This window comes from Limanda limanda, chromosome 19 (assembly GCF_963576545.1).
Source record: "Limanda limanda chromosome 19, fLimLim1.1, whole genome shotgun sequence".
Taxonomy (NCBI): Eukaryota; Metazoa; Chordata; class Actinopteri; order Pleuronectiformes; family Pleuronectidae; genus Limanda; species Limanda limanda.
Genome location: NC_083654.1, coordinates 10,374,480 through 10,389,820, shown reverse-complemented (window position 1 = coordinate 10,389,820; position 15,341 = coordinate 10,374,480). Strand labels below are relative to the sequence as shown.

At 43.0% G+C, this 15,341-nt stretch overlaps 1 protein-coding gene across 1 annotated transcript; it reads left to right on the top strand.

Annotated features, from left to right (window-relative positions):
* The first annotated feature begins 4,374 nt into the window (after positions 1-4,374).
* casd1 (CAS1 domain containing 1) lies at positions 4,375-15,333 on the top strand. Its single transcript, XM_061093083.1, has 18 exons — positions 4,375-4,531; positions 5,562-5,658; positions 5,969-6,089; positions 6,744-6,788; positions 6,899-6,961; positions 7,075-7,119; positions 7,234-7,357; positions 8,518-8,732; positions 8,856-9,275; positions 9,376-9,465; positions 9,549-9,668; positions 9,866-10,022; positions 10,478-10,557; positions 10,928-11,029; positions 11,153-11,293; positions 11,603-11,680; positions 12,214-12,306; positions 12,464-15,333. Exons 1-18 carry the CDS (start codon positions 4,399-4,401, stop codon positions 12,731-12,733), a joined length of 2,394 nt encoding a protein of 797 aa, XP_060949066.1. The 5' UTR covers positions 4,375-4,398; the 3' UTR covers positions 12,734-15,333.
* The last annotated feature ends 8 nt before the right edge of the window (positions 15,334-15,341 follow it).

Sequence of the window (15,341 nt, the reverse complement as noted above, 5' to 3'; positions counted from 1 at the left end):
AGTACAGTGTGTTGAGAGAACTGGAATGTGCAGGATTTGTTAAAACTGTTATTTCATTATACCAGAGGAAGTTGGGCTCAAGGTGAACTGAGGGCATCAATACATTAAAAGGTCACCTGCAGCATCCTCAATAACCACTAGGTGACAGTGTTGCATGTTATTTATTCGCACCCTGTATCAAGTAGAGCCTTAGGGATTATTTTATGAACATGGACCTGTGACCACTGAGGAGCTCACACTTTGTACATTGGACACAAAATGTTATCAAAGCCAGAGGCTGGACCTTTAACAGTACAGACACACAGCTCCAAACACTTGGATGTTTATGGCGTTTGAAATCATTCTCAACAGTAATGGTGAAAATTAACAACGTACATTTACTCTGTACTTAATTCTTTTCTTTCACAACATTTCAGGCATCCCACATTGTACTTTTCAATTTTTCCACCGCATAACCTTCTACCTTCAAAACCTCATACGACTGTCTAAAAACAACTTGCTACTTAATTGGAGATTAAAATACCGAACAGCACGGTGGGATTAACATGTTGAGTGGCCCCCTCAAGCAAAAACAAAGTGGAAATCCTTTCGTTCCCTGAGCCACAGACCAAACAGAGCTCCTTTCCTGAAGTACTATAGCACCAGGGTGTCTGCATAGTAAATTAATCTTCCTGTTGGGTTTTGCACCATGTGACCATTTGGACCCACCAGAGTGCGTATTATATTTTGGTGGTGTGAGAACCTAAATAACATTGCAGTTAATAGAATTACTACAGTCAACATCTACAGTTGTGTCACCCATTTTTAAAGCTTTTGCTATTGCAGGTTCCTGGGACAGATATTTTGTAAAATGATCTCTTTGGCCAATGACAACACCAAATCCATTTTTACAGGGAAGTAAATCAGTGATCATAATAATAATCCTGTCATGTAGAACTCACAATAGGTTATTTTTAGGGCACTAAGAACTGACAGACAATTATTATTATTTTTCATGCAAATGAAGGGCTTTAACATGCTGAAATTTAGTTCTTACCAAAATTTGCAGAAAATTAAGAAGTGGAGAAAATGTACTTTCATTTATTTTCTGTGATTAATTTATTTTTTATTTTTTCACTTCCTGCGCAGAAGCGACTTGCGCACATCCTGCCCAGAAGCGAACTGCGCACTTCCTGTGCATAGACGCACTGCTGCACACATTCATTACTTAACAGAAACTTCAGCAGTGGTTTCTCCTTGGTCTGAGCATCAGTGAGAGAAATCCAAGGAAAAGGCTTTGAAGAAGGAAAACAAATAAAATAAATAATAAAAATATATAAAATAAAACAGTCATTGAAATTTGTGTTTGAAATATTATTCTTTCTAATGTGGCACACGAGCAGCATTCTATAATAATGCAGTATTGTACTCACTCATCTTCGCTGAGGGAGGATGCATGAGAAGAACCGATGAAACTGCTCGTGGTTAATTGCACGACATTCGACCATGTCCCCTCAAAGAGTCTGTTTATCCGGGAGAGAGCGTCACTGGATCTCAGTCCAGCAGAGGTGCAGATATTCAGCAGGCTGCACAAAACTGTACACAACCAGTTCTCGCTCAGAGAAATCCCATATAGGGAGTCACAAGCCAGATCAACCTCTCTCTGAACTTATTGAGCAAAGTGTTTTTACAGTACTTTGAATTGGCAGAAAAATTGCCAGGATGTAAATATATATCACTATTTACATTTAAATTAATTAAATATAAAAAAAGAAAAAGAAATTAATTAAATGAAATGAATAAAAAAAATGATAATAATTAAAAAAAATAACCTAGCAAAATTCCTGCGCAATGGGCTTCTGCGCAGGATGTGCGCAATGAGCTTCTGCACAGGATGTGCATTAGGTTTCTGCAGGATGTGCACAATGGGCTTCTGCGCATGATGTGCGCAATGGGCTTCTGCGCAGGATGTTTTTAAATTTAATTTTATTTAATTTTTTTTTTATATATTTAATTTGAAATGGTTATGGTTCATTTTTGTTTTTAAATTGACATTTTATTAGATATTGTGCAATGAATAGGTTGTTGAAGTCCTGCCAACACGACAGCCTGCCAAACTTACCCATGAGTTCGGACCATAGACTGGTTCGGACCCAGCTCCTGTGTCCACTGGTGTCCTGGTTCCACCCATGGCAGCGTAGTGGCGTGGGGCTGGCTCATCCCTGCGACCCAGGGAGCACATTTCTCAGCGCTGGTTCAGGGGTAAATGATGCTGGTCTTCACAGGTGACTGACCTACGCTAGCCTGTAGCCGCCCCCTCCCCCTTCCCCCCACAGGAGATTATGTGCTTGTGTGTGTGTGGCCGCCGCGCTTCCCGGTTCTTCCCGGCATTACGATGCGGTGCGAACATGGGCGAGGAAATGAGGCGGACCGCTTTTCGCGGCGCTTCTACCTCCGGTGCGTCCCGGGGTTAGAGGATGATGGTGTGACGTTAATATATTGTTTTACATTGCATTTGTCACGTCATGATAATTCAGTCTCTTGTGCCGCCCTCTCGGCATTTTTCACCTTAGGCAACCGCCTATGTCGCCTGTACCAGGAGCTGCCCCTGCTTTGAAGTATCTTGAAAGTATCTATTTTCTACAGTGACAATCCTGAAATGATCTATTCCACAGTGAAAATGTTGGACTTTACTTTGAAAAATCTCCAAATCTATACAGTAAATGTGTTTGATATTCAGTACGTAGGTAGTCAGAGAGCTCCTGAACACATGCATATCAGTCTCTCTCTGAACATATTGAGCAGTGTTTTTACAGTACTTTGACGTATCCTGAAATTATATATTTTCTACAGTGACAATCCTGAAATGATCTATTCCACAGTGAAAATGTTGGACTTTACTTTGAAAAATATCCAAATCTATACAGTAAATATCACATCATCACCACAGCACCTGCAGATACAAAGCAATTTATTGGGTATTCAAACATATATTAAATAAGACAAAGAGATAATATTCAATGTCTGAAAGATGATGAGAATCTAAATAAATGATAGATCAAATCAAAAGTATCTGTCATATGGATTTCGATTATAACCAGCCTTACCACAGTCCAAGCAAACAATCCATCTACAACGGCCATTGCACCGGTAATGCAAATAATAGATTACTATACATAAATACAATTTCTGAAATTTCTAGAACTGGGTTGGCCCGAGCACATGCATTTTGAAGCGTTGCAAGCGCTTTGCCTGAAAAAAATAAATAATGACTGAGGATATATTGACACATAGAGCTGTTCAGGCTTGGACTCTGATCATGAGACAGAAGTTAGGTAGTGATAGGACAATACACAGTGGAGTTACGACAACATCGTCTCCTTTGGCGAAGGATGAACCTTTGCCGTACCTCAATGTTTACACGGTTTGAGGAACTGTCCCAATTCTGAGAACGTCATCTTTGCAAGAATTACAGATTCCTTTGATATTTGACCACTGACACTGCAGGAGTGGAGTTGTTTGTTTTCAGGCTCGGCATCAAAGGATTCATCGTCCATGTATGTCCACGTTACAGAACATCGTGTTTAATTGCCTGTAATCAAACTTTGACGCCACGCCAGGGTCACACCGTGTGTCGAAAAATCGATCTTTTGATAACTTTGTATCTCCATCTTGTTGTGATGACACTCATCTCAATTTGACGTTGATCTGATGACAGCCCTGGTACAAGTACCTCAAAGTAAAAATGTGGCCACTAAATGCAAAATAGCAGGCTTCCTGTTGCGTTTTTCCCATTGCACCCCAATACCTTTTTGTTTGTCTGGTCATGATACACCTGTGTATCGATTTTTGTGAAGATCGGTCAATGTGAACACGTTCCGGGGGTCTCGGGGGGCACCGTTGAGCCATTTTGCAACGCCCAATGAAAATTCCTCCACAATACGTAAATTTTCACCACTTTCAAATTTTCTGCAAATTTTGGTAAGAATTTGAGCATGTTAAAGCCCTCAGAAAGCCAATTAATTTGCCTGAATAATAAAAATAATCCTTAAAATGTCAATAGGGCCTCACCTGTCAGTGCCTGTCAGTGCTCGGGCCCCAATGAGCTGGATATAACTTCATAAAGTCCAGCCCTGTTTGACTTATGTATCGTTTCTCTTCTGTTGTTTCTTACTTTCCTACAGACGTCTTTTTAATCTTGTTTTTATTAATGTTTTTTTTTATTATGGAAGCCCAGGGATCCGTCTGGTGGACGAACATTGACCCCCGGGACCCTCTGACCCTCACGCCGCTCTGCACCTGCTGTGCGCGGCGGTGATGGAGGAGGCGGTGCCCGGGCAGGTGGAGCCGCTGCGCCGGGAGCAGCCGCCTCCGCCGCCGCCACACTGCACAGCTGCTGGTTGTCATGGAGGAGCAAAGATGGCGGTCCTGGCCTATAGCCTGGGCAAACGCGAAATAAACCAACACTTCACCATAAAAAACGCCAAAGTCATCTCGCTGACGGTCGTGCTGCTGCTGCTGCTGTTCCACGCAGCCTCGCGGTACCATGGAGGTGAGTCTCCCGGCGTTTGTTCAACTTACTGCGGACTCAGCCGCCGACCGCAGCTAATGCTAACGATAGCCCCGCTAGCTGCCCTGCTCTCCTCGGTACGCAGCCTCCGTCCCGTACCGCCGGGGACCCGGAACGGAGGCTGCGACTCGGTGCGAAGCAGGAGGGGAAACCTCGCAGAGTCGATCCAACAACAGCCGCAGCACCGACTTCTATCGTCTGTGCTCCGGCTGCTGACAGAATCCAGCTAACGCTCCGCTCCGACCTGTGTTTACATGCTCCGATCGGCAGCACACGCCTGGTTCCTGCTGGGAGAAGCCATGTGTCCGATGCTGGGACTCACAATAGACACAAACAGTGGCAGTAGCATCGGGAGGCCGGTGCTTATTTACATCAGCAGCTTTAGCTCGTCTGCTACCTGAAGAAATAAAGGCTAAATGTGAATGCAGCGTTAACTTCGCAGGTGACTGTGTCAAGTCAGTGACCAGTTCGCATTAGCCTGTGTGCTGGAGATTAGTTAGCTGCAGAGGCTTACTGCGCTGGAGGCTCGTTTCAGGTGTTCCAAAGGTTGGATCTGTGTTTTTGCACATTAAAGATCTGCACCCGACGGCACAAAGCCCAGATCAGGACTGAATTCACAGATCCACCTCGCAGCCGAGTCGCAGAGTGTGTGCACGTCCTTCGTGAAGAGGGATCGGAACCAGCTGCTGTGCCCCTGGTCTCTGGCCAGCCCGCTGATCCTCCATGTTCTCTCGTTTCTATGGGTTGATTCACTTGTGGGTGACTCTATTCATTTTGCACATAAATGAATAGCTGGAGAGATGTATGCTCGGGCTAAATTGCTGATGACTCCTGCTACGGCCCCTATCAGAGCCCCGCATTGTGCCCTGCTCCTTTGACAGCACTGAATGAAAAGCCAGGGCACCATTGAGACAGCAACTTTCAGTCACAGTTGCAGAGGAGCTGAGGCTGAAAGCGAGATGTGTGTCTTTGTCTGGTCTCACTCGTGGCTTCTCTGTGTCCTTGCCTGCAGGCGGAGACTCCTGCGAGTGGCTTCTGTCTAGAGGACGCTACTTGGGGGAGAACGTATGGCAGCCTTATGGCTGCATGATGCACAAATACAAAAGCATGTGAGTCCCACACACTGTTGCAAGGCTACTGTATAATGTACACATTATATTAGACACCAAGTGTGTAGCATTGATTGGGTGAGGTGTGTTTGTGTGTGTGTGTGTGTGTATCTCTCAGTAAGGATGGATTAGTAACCCTTGAGCTAAATAACCAATTTAGAAGATATATCACATGGACAAACAGCATGTAATAGGATCCCCTTTTAATGAAGTTACTACAGGAGATGAACCATCAGGCAGATGAGTGATTGCCATCTGCAGTGCAGATACAGTTTTCAGATTCCTCACCGCACATTGTTTTGTCTTACAGCGAGGCCAAAACCTGCCTTGCTGAAAAGCGGGTGGCCTTTGTTGGAGATTCACGAATCAGGCAGCTATTTTACTCCTTCGTCAAAATTATAGACCCTGAAAGGAGAGAGGATGGAAACAAGGTAAATATGAGAAACGGCAGCATGTGAAGCCTTCTTGTCTGTTTAATCTTTCAGACGTCACACACAAAATGGAGCAGGGTATACAAATCTATAGATCTACATATTTTTAACCACAGCTACATGAAAGCGTTGGTGTACACATAGTCAGACATTGTTTCATTTGCTCTCAGCTATTTCCAGACTTGCAACCGCAGTCAAATGTTCCAAATAAGAATGTTAGGTAGAGCAGAGAGATACGGAGCTGTCTGTATTAATCACACCAGCTTAGGAAACACGGCTGCCGGTGTCTACAGTTAATAATTATTTTTCTTGCACACTCTCCAAGTTCCCTCTAACATTTATTGACCAGTGGGGAAAGCAACCGTCTTTCTCATTGTCTTTGCAATACTTTGCTTAAATGACACCGTACCAAATGTCGGCCTGACTATTGTAGTGTACCATTTACACTGCTGAATCAAAAAATATTCTATTTTCATTAAAGTGCTTAAAAATAATGAGGCAGAGAGACAAAATTTTGATAGTACAATGGTTTGCAGAAAAATCCAGCACGGAGATACATGACACTATGCAGCAGTCACAGCTATTTTGGTCTGATCTTGTGTTGTGTCAGCCTAACAGACTTTCTCTGTGTCTGTCCCCATGTAATGTCTGAAGCATGAGGACATTTCCTTTGAAGACGAGACTTCCTCTGTGAACGTGGTGAGCTATTTCTGGATGGGCTTTTTTCCTCTCCTGTTCTCAATCTATAAAAACACAATCGCTATAAATGTTTAAAAAACACATCCACGTTCTTTTTTTTTTGTATTTAGGACTTCCTGTGGTATCCAGAGGCAAATAATTCAATGAAGGAGCGTTTGATATCATGGACACACGTGAGTTCTGTTCTTAAAAAGTGGGGAGTGGAGCGAGTTTCACAGACCTGAACTTGTCAGGGTGAGTTGGATATGGATTTGCTGGTAACTGCAGATTTACTCCTGTGTTGCAGGAAGCTTCAGTAAAGCCAGATGTTGTCATCGTCGGAGCTGCCACTGTAAGCTGTATAGATCAGTGCTTAGCAGTGCTTGCACATTTCTTGATAAACAAAATAAAGGTGTTGGCTGAGTTGTGTCGATCCTAATTGTGTCTATTTATGTGCCCACTGCAGTGGTCCATCAAGTTGCACAGCGGCAGCAGCGAGGCCCTGCAGCAGTACAAAGTCAACCTGACCGCCATCGCTGTGCATCTGGAGAGGCTGGCTGACCACGGAGAGGTCTACTGGGTGCTGCAAGGTAAGCAGTTCTTCCACACTTCCAAATCTGGTAGAAAACTCAAGATGGCAGCTTTTTATTGGTCTGTTTGTACCCGACATTTACATGTACATCCTGGGCGATCTGATCACAAGTGGATCGCTGAAAGTGCAGTTGTGGAAGCAGAGCACCCAGACTTATGAGGATGCATAGAGATCTGACTGCTCCAGACAGATTTGAAGTCTGTCTGCACATAGACCACATCTTTTTAGCGATGTGTACAGAAATGCAAGACCTCATATTCACCTGATGTGCTCTGCATAGGAGGAAGCATCATGTACTCATTCACCTTCTAAAATTGTGCAAGTTCTTTTTGTCCTCGACATCTGAAAATAAAAATAATCTCACTGAGATATTTCAACATCTTGGGAAATTTGGTTTGAGACCCAGTCTGTGTTGCTTTGACTTCTTCCTCTGTAAAGTCCCAACAGACTAGAAACAGGAAGTGCATTGCTGCCCCAAGGCATTTAGAAGCAGCAACACATTTGGTCTTTCAAACCAGAAGTGATTTACATGTTCATTTGCATGCGGACGGGGAAGTGAGACGTGATCTTGCATCGCACTTGTGGAGATGCATTCTAATTCTAGGTGTGAACGAAAATCCTTAGGGCTTATCTGATCACACCAGATTCTACTTAACACTAGAATGGCATGCAATAGAGCGCACACCTCTGTCAAGGAACAGAAGTCGTTTCAATCAAGCTGCTCCAAATTTCGTATCAGAGATATCAGATCCCCGAATATACCATATTTTCTTAAGATCCATTAGTTGTCATTGCATAAATTTATGAAAATGTCCAGAAATACCCACATCTCATCCTTCCACGAGTTTTAATAAAATCAAGTTCTTGTCTAATCCTACTAACAAACAGACAAAGGGCAATGAAAACATAACATCCTTGCAGGATGTAATTAACAGAGCCTGTAATCAATCATCTTAGTCAGGGTGGTAAAACATTACTGCCTCTTCTCTTAACTACAGTGATTCAGCTCTTATGTGATTGCTGCATCATTTCAATGTCTCTTTGTATTTTTCGATAATTTCACACATGTGAATCTTCGATTTTTATGAATATCCACTTCTCGTATATACACCTACTCATCTGTACCTTTCCTCACACCATCACACCACTGCCCTGTAGACCCAGTTAATGAGGAGGTGCTGAGTGAGAACAGGAAAATGATCACCAACCAACAGCTGGAGCTGTACAACGAGGCGGCGGCGGACGTGCTCAACAGCAGCAAGCGTAGCGGCAGGTCCCGGGTCAAGCTGCTGGCCGCGTCCCGTCAGGCAGCACTGGAAACCATCGGCCAGTCAGACGACGGCCTGCACCTGCCCGAAAGCACCAGGAACGTGGTAGGCAGGATACCTGTCATAATGTCACTGAATGTTTGGCAGCACGGTTGTTGTTTTTTTTATTGTTAACTTTGAAGGCTGCTCACGTCCTCCTCACAGCATCCCGTGTGATTCTCCTGTCAGGGGGCCATGGTGCTCATGAACTCCATGTGCAACAAGGTACTGAGGCCAATCGACGGCTCCTGCTGCCAAACGTTACCACCGCCCAACTTCCTGCAGAAAATGGCGGCGTGTTTCTTCCTGGGCTCGGCCCTGGTCTTCCTGGTCCTCCACGTCCTCGGCAACAACCGCCACCGCCGACCTGTGCCCCCTGATGTGGAAAGCCTGGAGGAGAAGAAGCCAGCGACGGCAGCTGTCCCCTTCGGTCCAAAGGCGCCCTTCCGCGCTCTCTGCAGGATGGGCCTCATTATGGGCTACTTTTACCTTTGTGACAGAGCAGACGTGTTCATGAAGGAGCAGAAGTTCTACACGCACTCCAAGTTCTTCATTCCGCTCATCTATATATTTGTGTTGGGAGTGTTTTACAGTGAGAACAGCAAGGAGGTGAGACAGGAAGTGCTCAGTTTAATGAATGTGATGATGCACAACGTTTATTTTGATTTTTCTGAATTTAAATCCGGTTAAAAATGTTTCTCTCGCACAGACCAAATTACTCAACCGGGAGCAAACCGAGGAGTGGAAGGGCTGGATGCAGCTCGTCATCCTCATCTATCACATATCTGGTGCCAGCGCTGTGAGTTAGACATATGTCTCCTCCACAAATATGTGGAAGTTAGCTGCTTTGAGGAGGTGTTTATTGATATTTGTGTGTTCCAGTTCATTCCAGTGTACATGCACGTGCGGGTGCTGGTGGCAGCGTACCTGTTTCAGACCGGCTATGGACACTTCTCCTTTTTCTGGCTGAAAGGAGACTTTGGACTGTATAGAGTGTGCCAGGTGAGGGTTCAGTCAATCACTCAGTTACACTTTAACCAGGGAGTTATATGACTCCACCCAGCCCATATACCCATATACGTTTGTCTTTCAGGGTGACTTACCACCATCTTAATGATGACAAAGCAAATGTAGGTGTTTGTTATCATTTTTAACCAAGGATCTTTATATAATCCTCTAAATCATTTACCCCACGCCAGGTACTTTTCCGTCTGAACTTCCTTGTCTTGGTGCTGTGTGTCGTAATGGACAGACCCTATCAGTTCTATTACTTCGTCCCATTGGTCACCTTCTGGTTTGTCATCATCTACGCCACGCTGGGCATGTGGCCCCAGATCCTGCAGAAGAAAGCCAACAGTAGGTGTCATGACTGATTCCAGTTAAAGAAAAGTATTTGTTTCACTCACTTGTGTAACTTGTGGACTATAAGGTTCGGTTGTAGCCCTTAGTGTGAATACCAAGACACAGAGACAAAGGGTGCTTTTAAATATAAGTTGTATTTCTCTAAACAACAAAAACAATAGTACGACTCCTTTAACAAAAATAAATATCTCAGTTCAATTAATTTCACTTCAGCTTTACAAGGTCACATTATCAACATGATTTCCGGTCATGCAGATTAATTTCATTATGCACATTAATTCACTCCATGCACATTCATTCCCTTAATGCAGCTATACAAGGTCAAGTTATCAACATGATTTTCGAATTTTCAAATATGTGAATCAATACACACAATTATTCTACACAATAAATGTGATGCTTGTCAACGTGTCATCAGCAGGGTCACTAATGTCTTGTTTTCTGAACAGGCAGCGGCATATGGCACCTCGGGGTGTTGGCGAAGTTACTGGGCCTCCTGTTGTTCATATGCTTCTTTGCATTTTCACAGGTGAAACAAAAATATCTTAACCTGATCAGTAAAGTTGTAATCTCACTTTAGTTCTAAGTTTGTTGAATTTAAAATGATATCATGCTGCAGGTTTTATATTGATTTTATATGAACAATCCCATGTGAGAGGTGTTTATGGTGACGTGTCAATACAACTTGTTTACACAGCACAGATTGAAAACAAGATTTTCTAATACAAGAACGCTGCATTTGATCATTGTTTTTAATGATGTCAATTATTTAAAAAAATGGTTAGATAGACATAAAGAATTGAAATGGGAACTACATTTAACGTATGAACTATGCTATCATGTTTTGGGGTTTTCTCTAAAAAAATACTGGTATTCATGTTCCGTCCTGGTGACTTCAGGGTTTCTTTGAGAGCATCTTCTCCATGTGGCCCATCTCCAACTTCTTTGAGCTGAACGGAAGCATCCACGAGTGGTGGTTCAGATGGAAGCTGGACCGATTTGTAAGTCAAACGTTTGAGCATCAACACGTTCTGTGAGAAGACATTAGAAGCTTCTTCAAGTGGCACAACGTTTTTGGAACTTGTAGACCAGCATTGTTTGAATGTGTTACTGTTCTTTTGCAGGCTGTAATCCACGGCATGTTATTCGCCTTCATCTATCTGGTGCTGCAGAAGCTTCAGGTGCTGTCCGAGGGAAAAGGAGATGCTCTGTTCTCCGGCAGGATCTCCAACCTGCTTCTCTTCCTCTCTGTCGTCTCCTTCATAGTAAGACTTCTCATCTTATAGTGAACAAATTTGCAGCCCTAGGACAGGATTGTTACAGATTGAGGGGTGGAGACTTGCGTAAATACCACACCTGGAAACTCAACCACAATGGTTTTCTCTTTGCCATATAACAATGTTCTTACTTAAGTGTTTGCTCAACTCTTAGCTATGCAGAATGTAACATGAACTCAGTTTAGGGACAATCTATTCATCTCACATGGATAACTACGATCCTGTTCCCTCACTTATGTTTGTTCAAACCGAAGTTAAAGAACCTGTTACCCAACTGCTCCCCTTCCTCGTTTCTAGACCTACTCCATATGGGCCAGCAGCTGCAGCACCAAAACCGAGTGCAATGAGATGCATCCTTACATCTCTGTGGTCCAGGTACAATTATTATCTTATTCTTTGCTCTCTGACTGTAATAATTGCTAGATCCTAATACTTTTGATGACGTGTATCTGTCTATTATATTTTTGATTCTTAATGAGCTTTTATATGCCACGATCCAAACTGCATGACAGAATTTAGAATGTAATAACAAGGAAGTTTCATTTTTTCTTAAGGCTGAAGATAGCACTGGTATATTTAGAGTCCATCCCACTGGGGAACTGGACTGAAGATAAGGTCACTGACAGCATAGTTTAACTTTTCTTTCACCCAAACTATGAGATTTTTTTTCAGTTGGTCCATTGCCAGTTTCGTCTTAGATTTCATTTCAAGTGGTGGTAAAAAGTCTGAAATTGAGCTTGTTAATCGCTGTAGACACCCTGCCTGTTAAGCCAGTACAAAGAGGGCCTATGTGACTGTATATCAGACTTACTTGAGTGTGAATGACTCATTTACCTCAGCCCACTACTTCAAATGATAAGAATCTGTCACTTTGACTCCGAATGGTCTCTGTCCTCTGTTGTCCACAGATTCTGGCCTTCATTCTTATCAGGAACATTCCTGGCTACGCCCGATCTATTTACAGCTCCTTCTTCGCATGGTTCGGAAAGATCTCCTTGGAGGTAAGATGGACGTTACAATACTTCAGAAACAACTCCTAGTCCTCACCAGCTCTGTGGGTGATGTTGTGTAGCTCTCTGGAAGTAACCAATTTAAAAGGAGGAAATGAGCAAAAATGACATGACCCACTCTTCATCATGCTTTGTTTGTCTCCCCCAGCTGTTCATATGCCAGTATCACATCTGGCTCGCAGCAGACACCAAGGGGATCTTGGTCCTGATTCCGGGGAACCCTTCACTCAACATCATGGTCAGCACCTTCATCTTCGTCTGTGTGGCTCATGAGATTTCCCTCATCACCAACGACCTGGCCCAGGTGGTCATCCCCAAAGACAGCGTGGCCCTGCTGAAGAGGCTGGGGGCCGTGGGGCTCCTCAGTCTGGCGGTGCTGCTGCTTGCCAGGGGCAGCCAGTCCACTCCTAGCCCCTGATGGGACCCCTTCGATGGAGAGGGCTGGGTAACCCGCTAAGCCCTCTGCTGAGACTGAGGTACAGATGCAAGCCAGGAGCTGGCCCGGGGCTTGATGCTACTGGCGGCCGCAGGAGACGGCGTCAGCAGTGGCGGCTCAAAGAACTCGAGGGTGATCAGATTGTCACTGCTCGCCGTGTTTGAGCAGTATCTGTCCTTTTTTTGACTGCTGTGAAAGTCACACACTGAAGAAAAGAAAAATGCCCAGAAAAAGGAGGGGACTGCTTCTTTTTTAGGGTAAAATGGCAAGAGAGAAAAAGAGAACAAAAAAAATCCCTCCAAAAGTTTACATTTTCTGCATTCAACAGAAGAACGGAAGAGTTTTTATTTGCAACAAAAAGAGGTCCTCATTTCAACACCCTCGTGCTTGCTGTGTGAAATTTTGTAGCGTCGCTTCTATTCAGCCTAACAAAAAAAAACAGGCTTCTTCTGTCACTTAACAGTACTTCCTGTCGTTACTTCGATCTGGAAGAGATCACTACACACACACTCCGTCCACGTGGCAGTTGCAGCTGAAAGTGTTGTTTTTTTTCCTTTTTGCTCAGGTGGATCCATAATCCACATATTCAGATATCTACACTTGTAGGATTCAAATGTTCCGTTGGGCTGCATTCACTGATCAGCAGAGCTTTGTACAGTATTTCCAGTGACTTTAAAAAAAAATCGTGTGAGATATCTAAATATGCAATCTATGGACCAACAATATGGTTTGCGTGATCAAAAAAAACTGTAAGGTAAAAAACAATAATTGGAGTGAAATTGTGGAAATGTTGGTTAATCTCTCAACATTTTTTTGTGGTTACTTCAAAAAAAAAGGTTTGCCTTGTTCTGAAAGGTACTGTGGTCACCTGATATAGCCCTGAAATTCTATGTGATATGTACAGTATTTAATGATTTAAATTAAGCTTATATTTTATACAATGTTTTTTTTTTTTTTTTTTGGCTTTGTTTTATTCTCACGCCCATGACTGCTGTTTGTGAAGGAAGTATTACATTGATCATTTTCTACTGCCTCAGATACACACAACAGAGATTGAGCCTTGACAGTCCACCCCCCCCGCCCCCACCAACCCTGTCGGTCCTATTAGCAGCTGACTTCAGAGTCTGTGTATATTTGTATGATAGAGTGATATATTTATTTTCTACAGTCAGGCTTCATCAGTGTTTTAAGTCCTTCATTAAAAACATGCCTCATAGCTCTGTTGTTAAACTGCTGGGTTGCACATATTGTACCATAGGGCTAAAAGCTGACTATTCCCCCCTCTGCTGCCACAGCAAACTCTTTGGTCAGCGAACAAGCGATGTGTTGAGACTGAATGCCTTTCGAACATACAGCTTTTGCTCAGTGGCTTATACACGCGGCACATCTCCAGATGTGCGTGGTCACGTCTGCGATGTGGCCTGGGATCACAATCTCCCGTCACTTCACACTTGGCATCAGGGCCACGTCAACATTCAAAATAGACAACTACTTTGTAATGCACTGACTGAGCGGAGGAGACGTTTTACTGAAGGTCAAACAGAAATCGTGTATATTTTGTCAACTGACAAATAGTCTATGTCGCTGCTTATTTATCCTCACAGACGTTTAGGAGAGATCATGTACCCTAACACATTTTTACTGCAGGAAATGGGATGCTTAGTTAAGATGATTTGGCAGAAAAGAAATGAGAATATTGTAAGGTCCAAGCTGTCATGCATGAGATTTTAGAGTTGCATATTATAAAGCCCGACTGATTTGGCTTTTGGATAAAACATTTCTGATATCGATATATCGCCCGATACATATATTTAAAATAAACAATGTAAATTGGCAACGATTTAATATTTTTCAAATATTGACATATTTGTATTTTAGCCCGTGTTTTCATATATTTCAAAAACGCAATTCTGCACTGACAGTGGCTATGAATTAAAAAAATGCAATCAATCGTAAAAAACTTAACTAAAATGTAAACATAAATGCACTTTTCTGCATTGTTTTTTCTGTCAAATAAAAAATTCAAACTGCCACACACTGCCAAAAAACAATACTGATATGTGTGTGAAGGGCTCATATCTGCCAATATGATCTGACTATTGCTTGCATCGGTCGGGCTCAAGATGATTTCATCTGCCGTGTTGTAGTGAACGGTCCCAGTGTCAGTTGATTTCTACACATTTACGTAGATTCCCTTTATAAAAAAAAAAGTGTCTCACAAACCACAACTTTCAAGGCTGCTCCCTTCATCCATCTGATTGTGTACAGGTTGTGTAGTTAGCCAAGCGCCAAGTCAATTTTTAATCTGTTTCACGTCCTTGTATAGATGAGACTGGCATTTCCATGCTGCAATTTCCTTTTTATGTGTAAAGTTTACTGACCTGTTCTCCCGTCTATAACCGATGAACAGGTATATATTTGGTAACTTTTTTCAGGCCTTAAATGGATCTCTTTGGTCGTGTAAAAGCAACAACTATTTATACCCCAGCGCAGGGCCTGTTACATGTACATTCTTTTGTGATGTCTTCAAAAAAAATGTGAAATGTATCCACATTATTTATAAATGCCTTTATTCTGTTGTACATTGTTA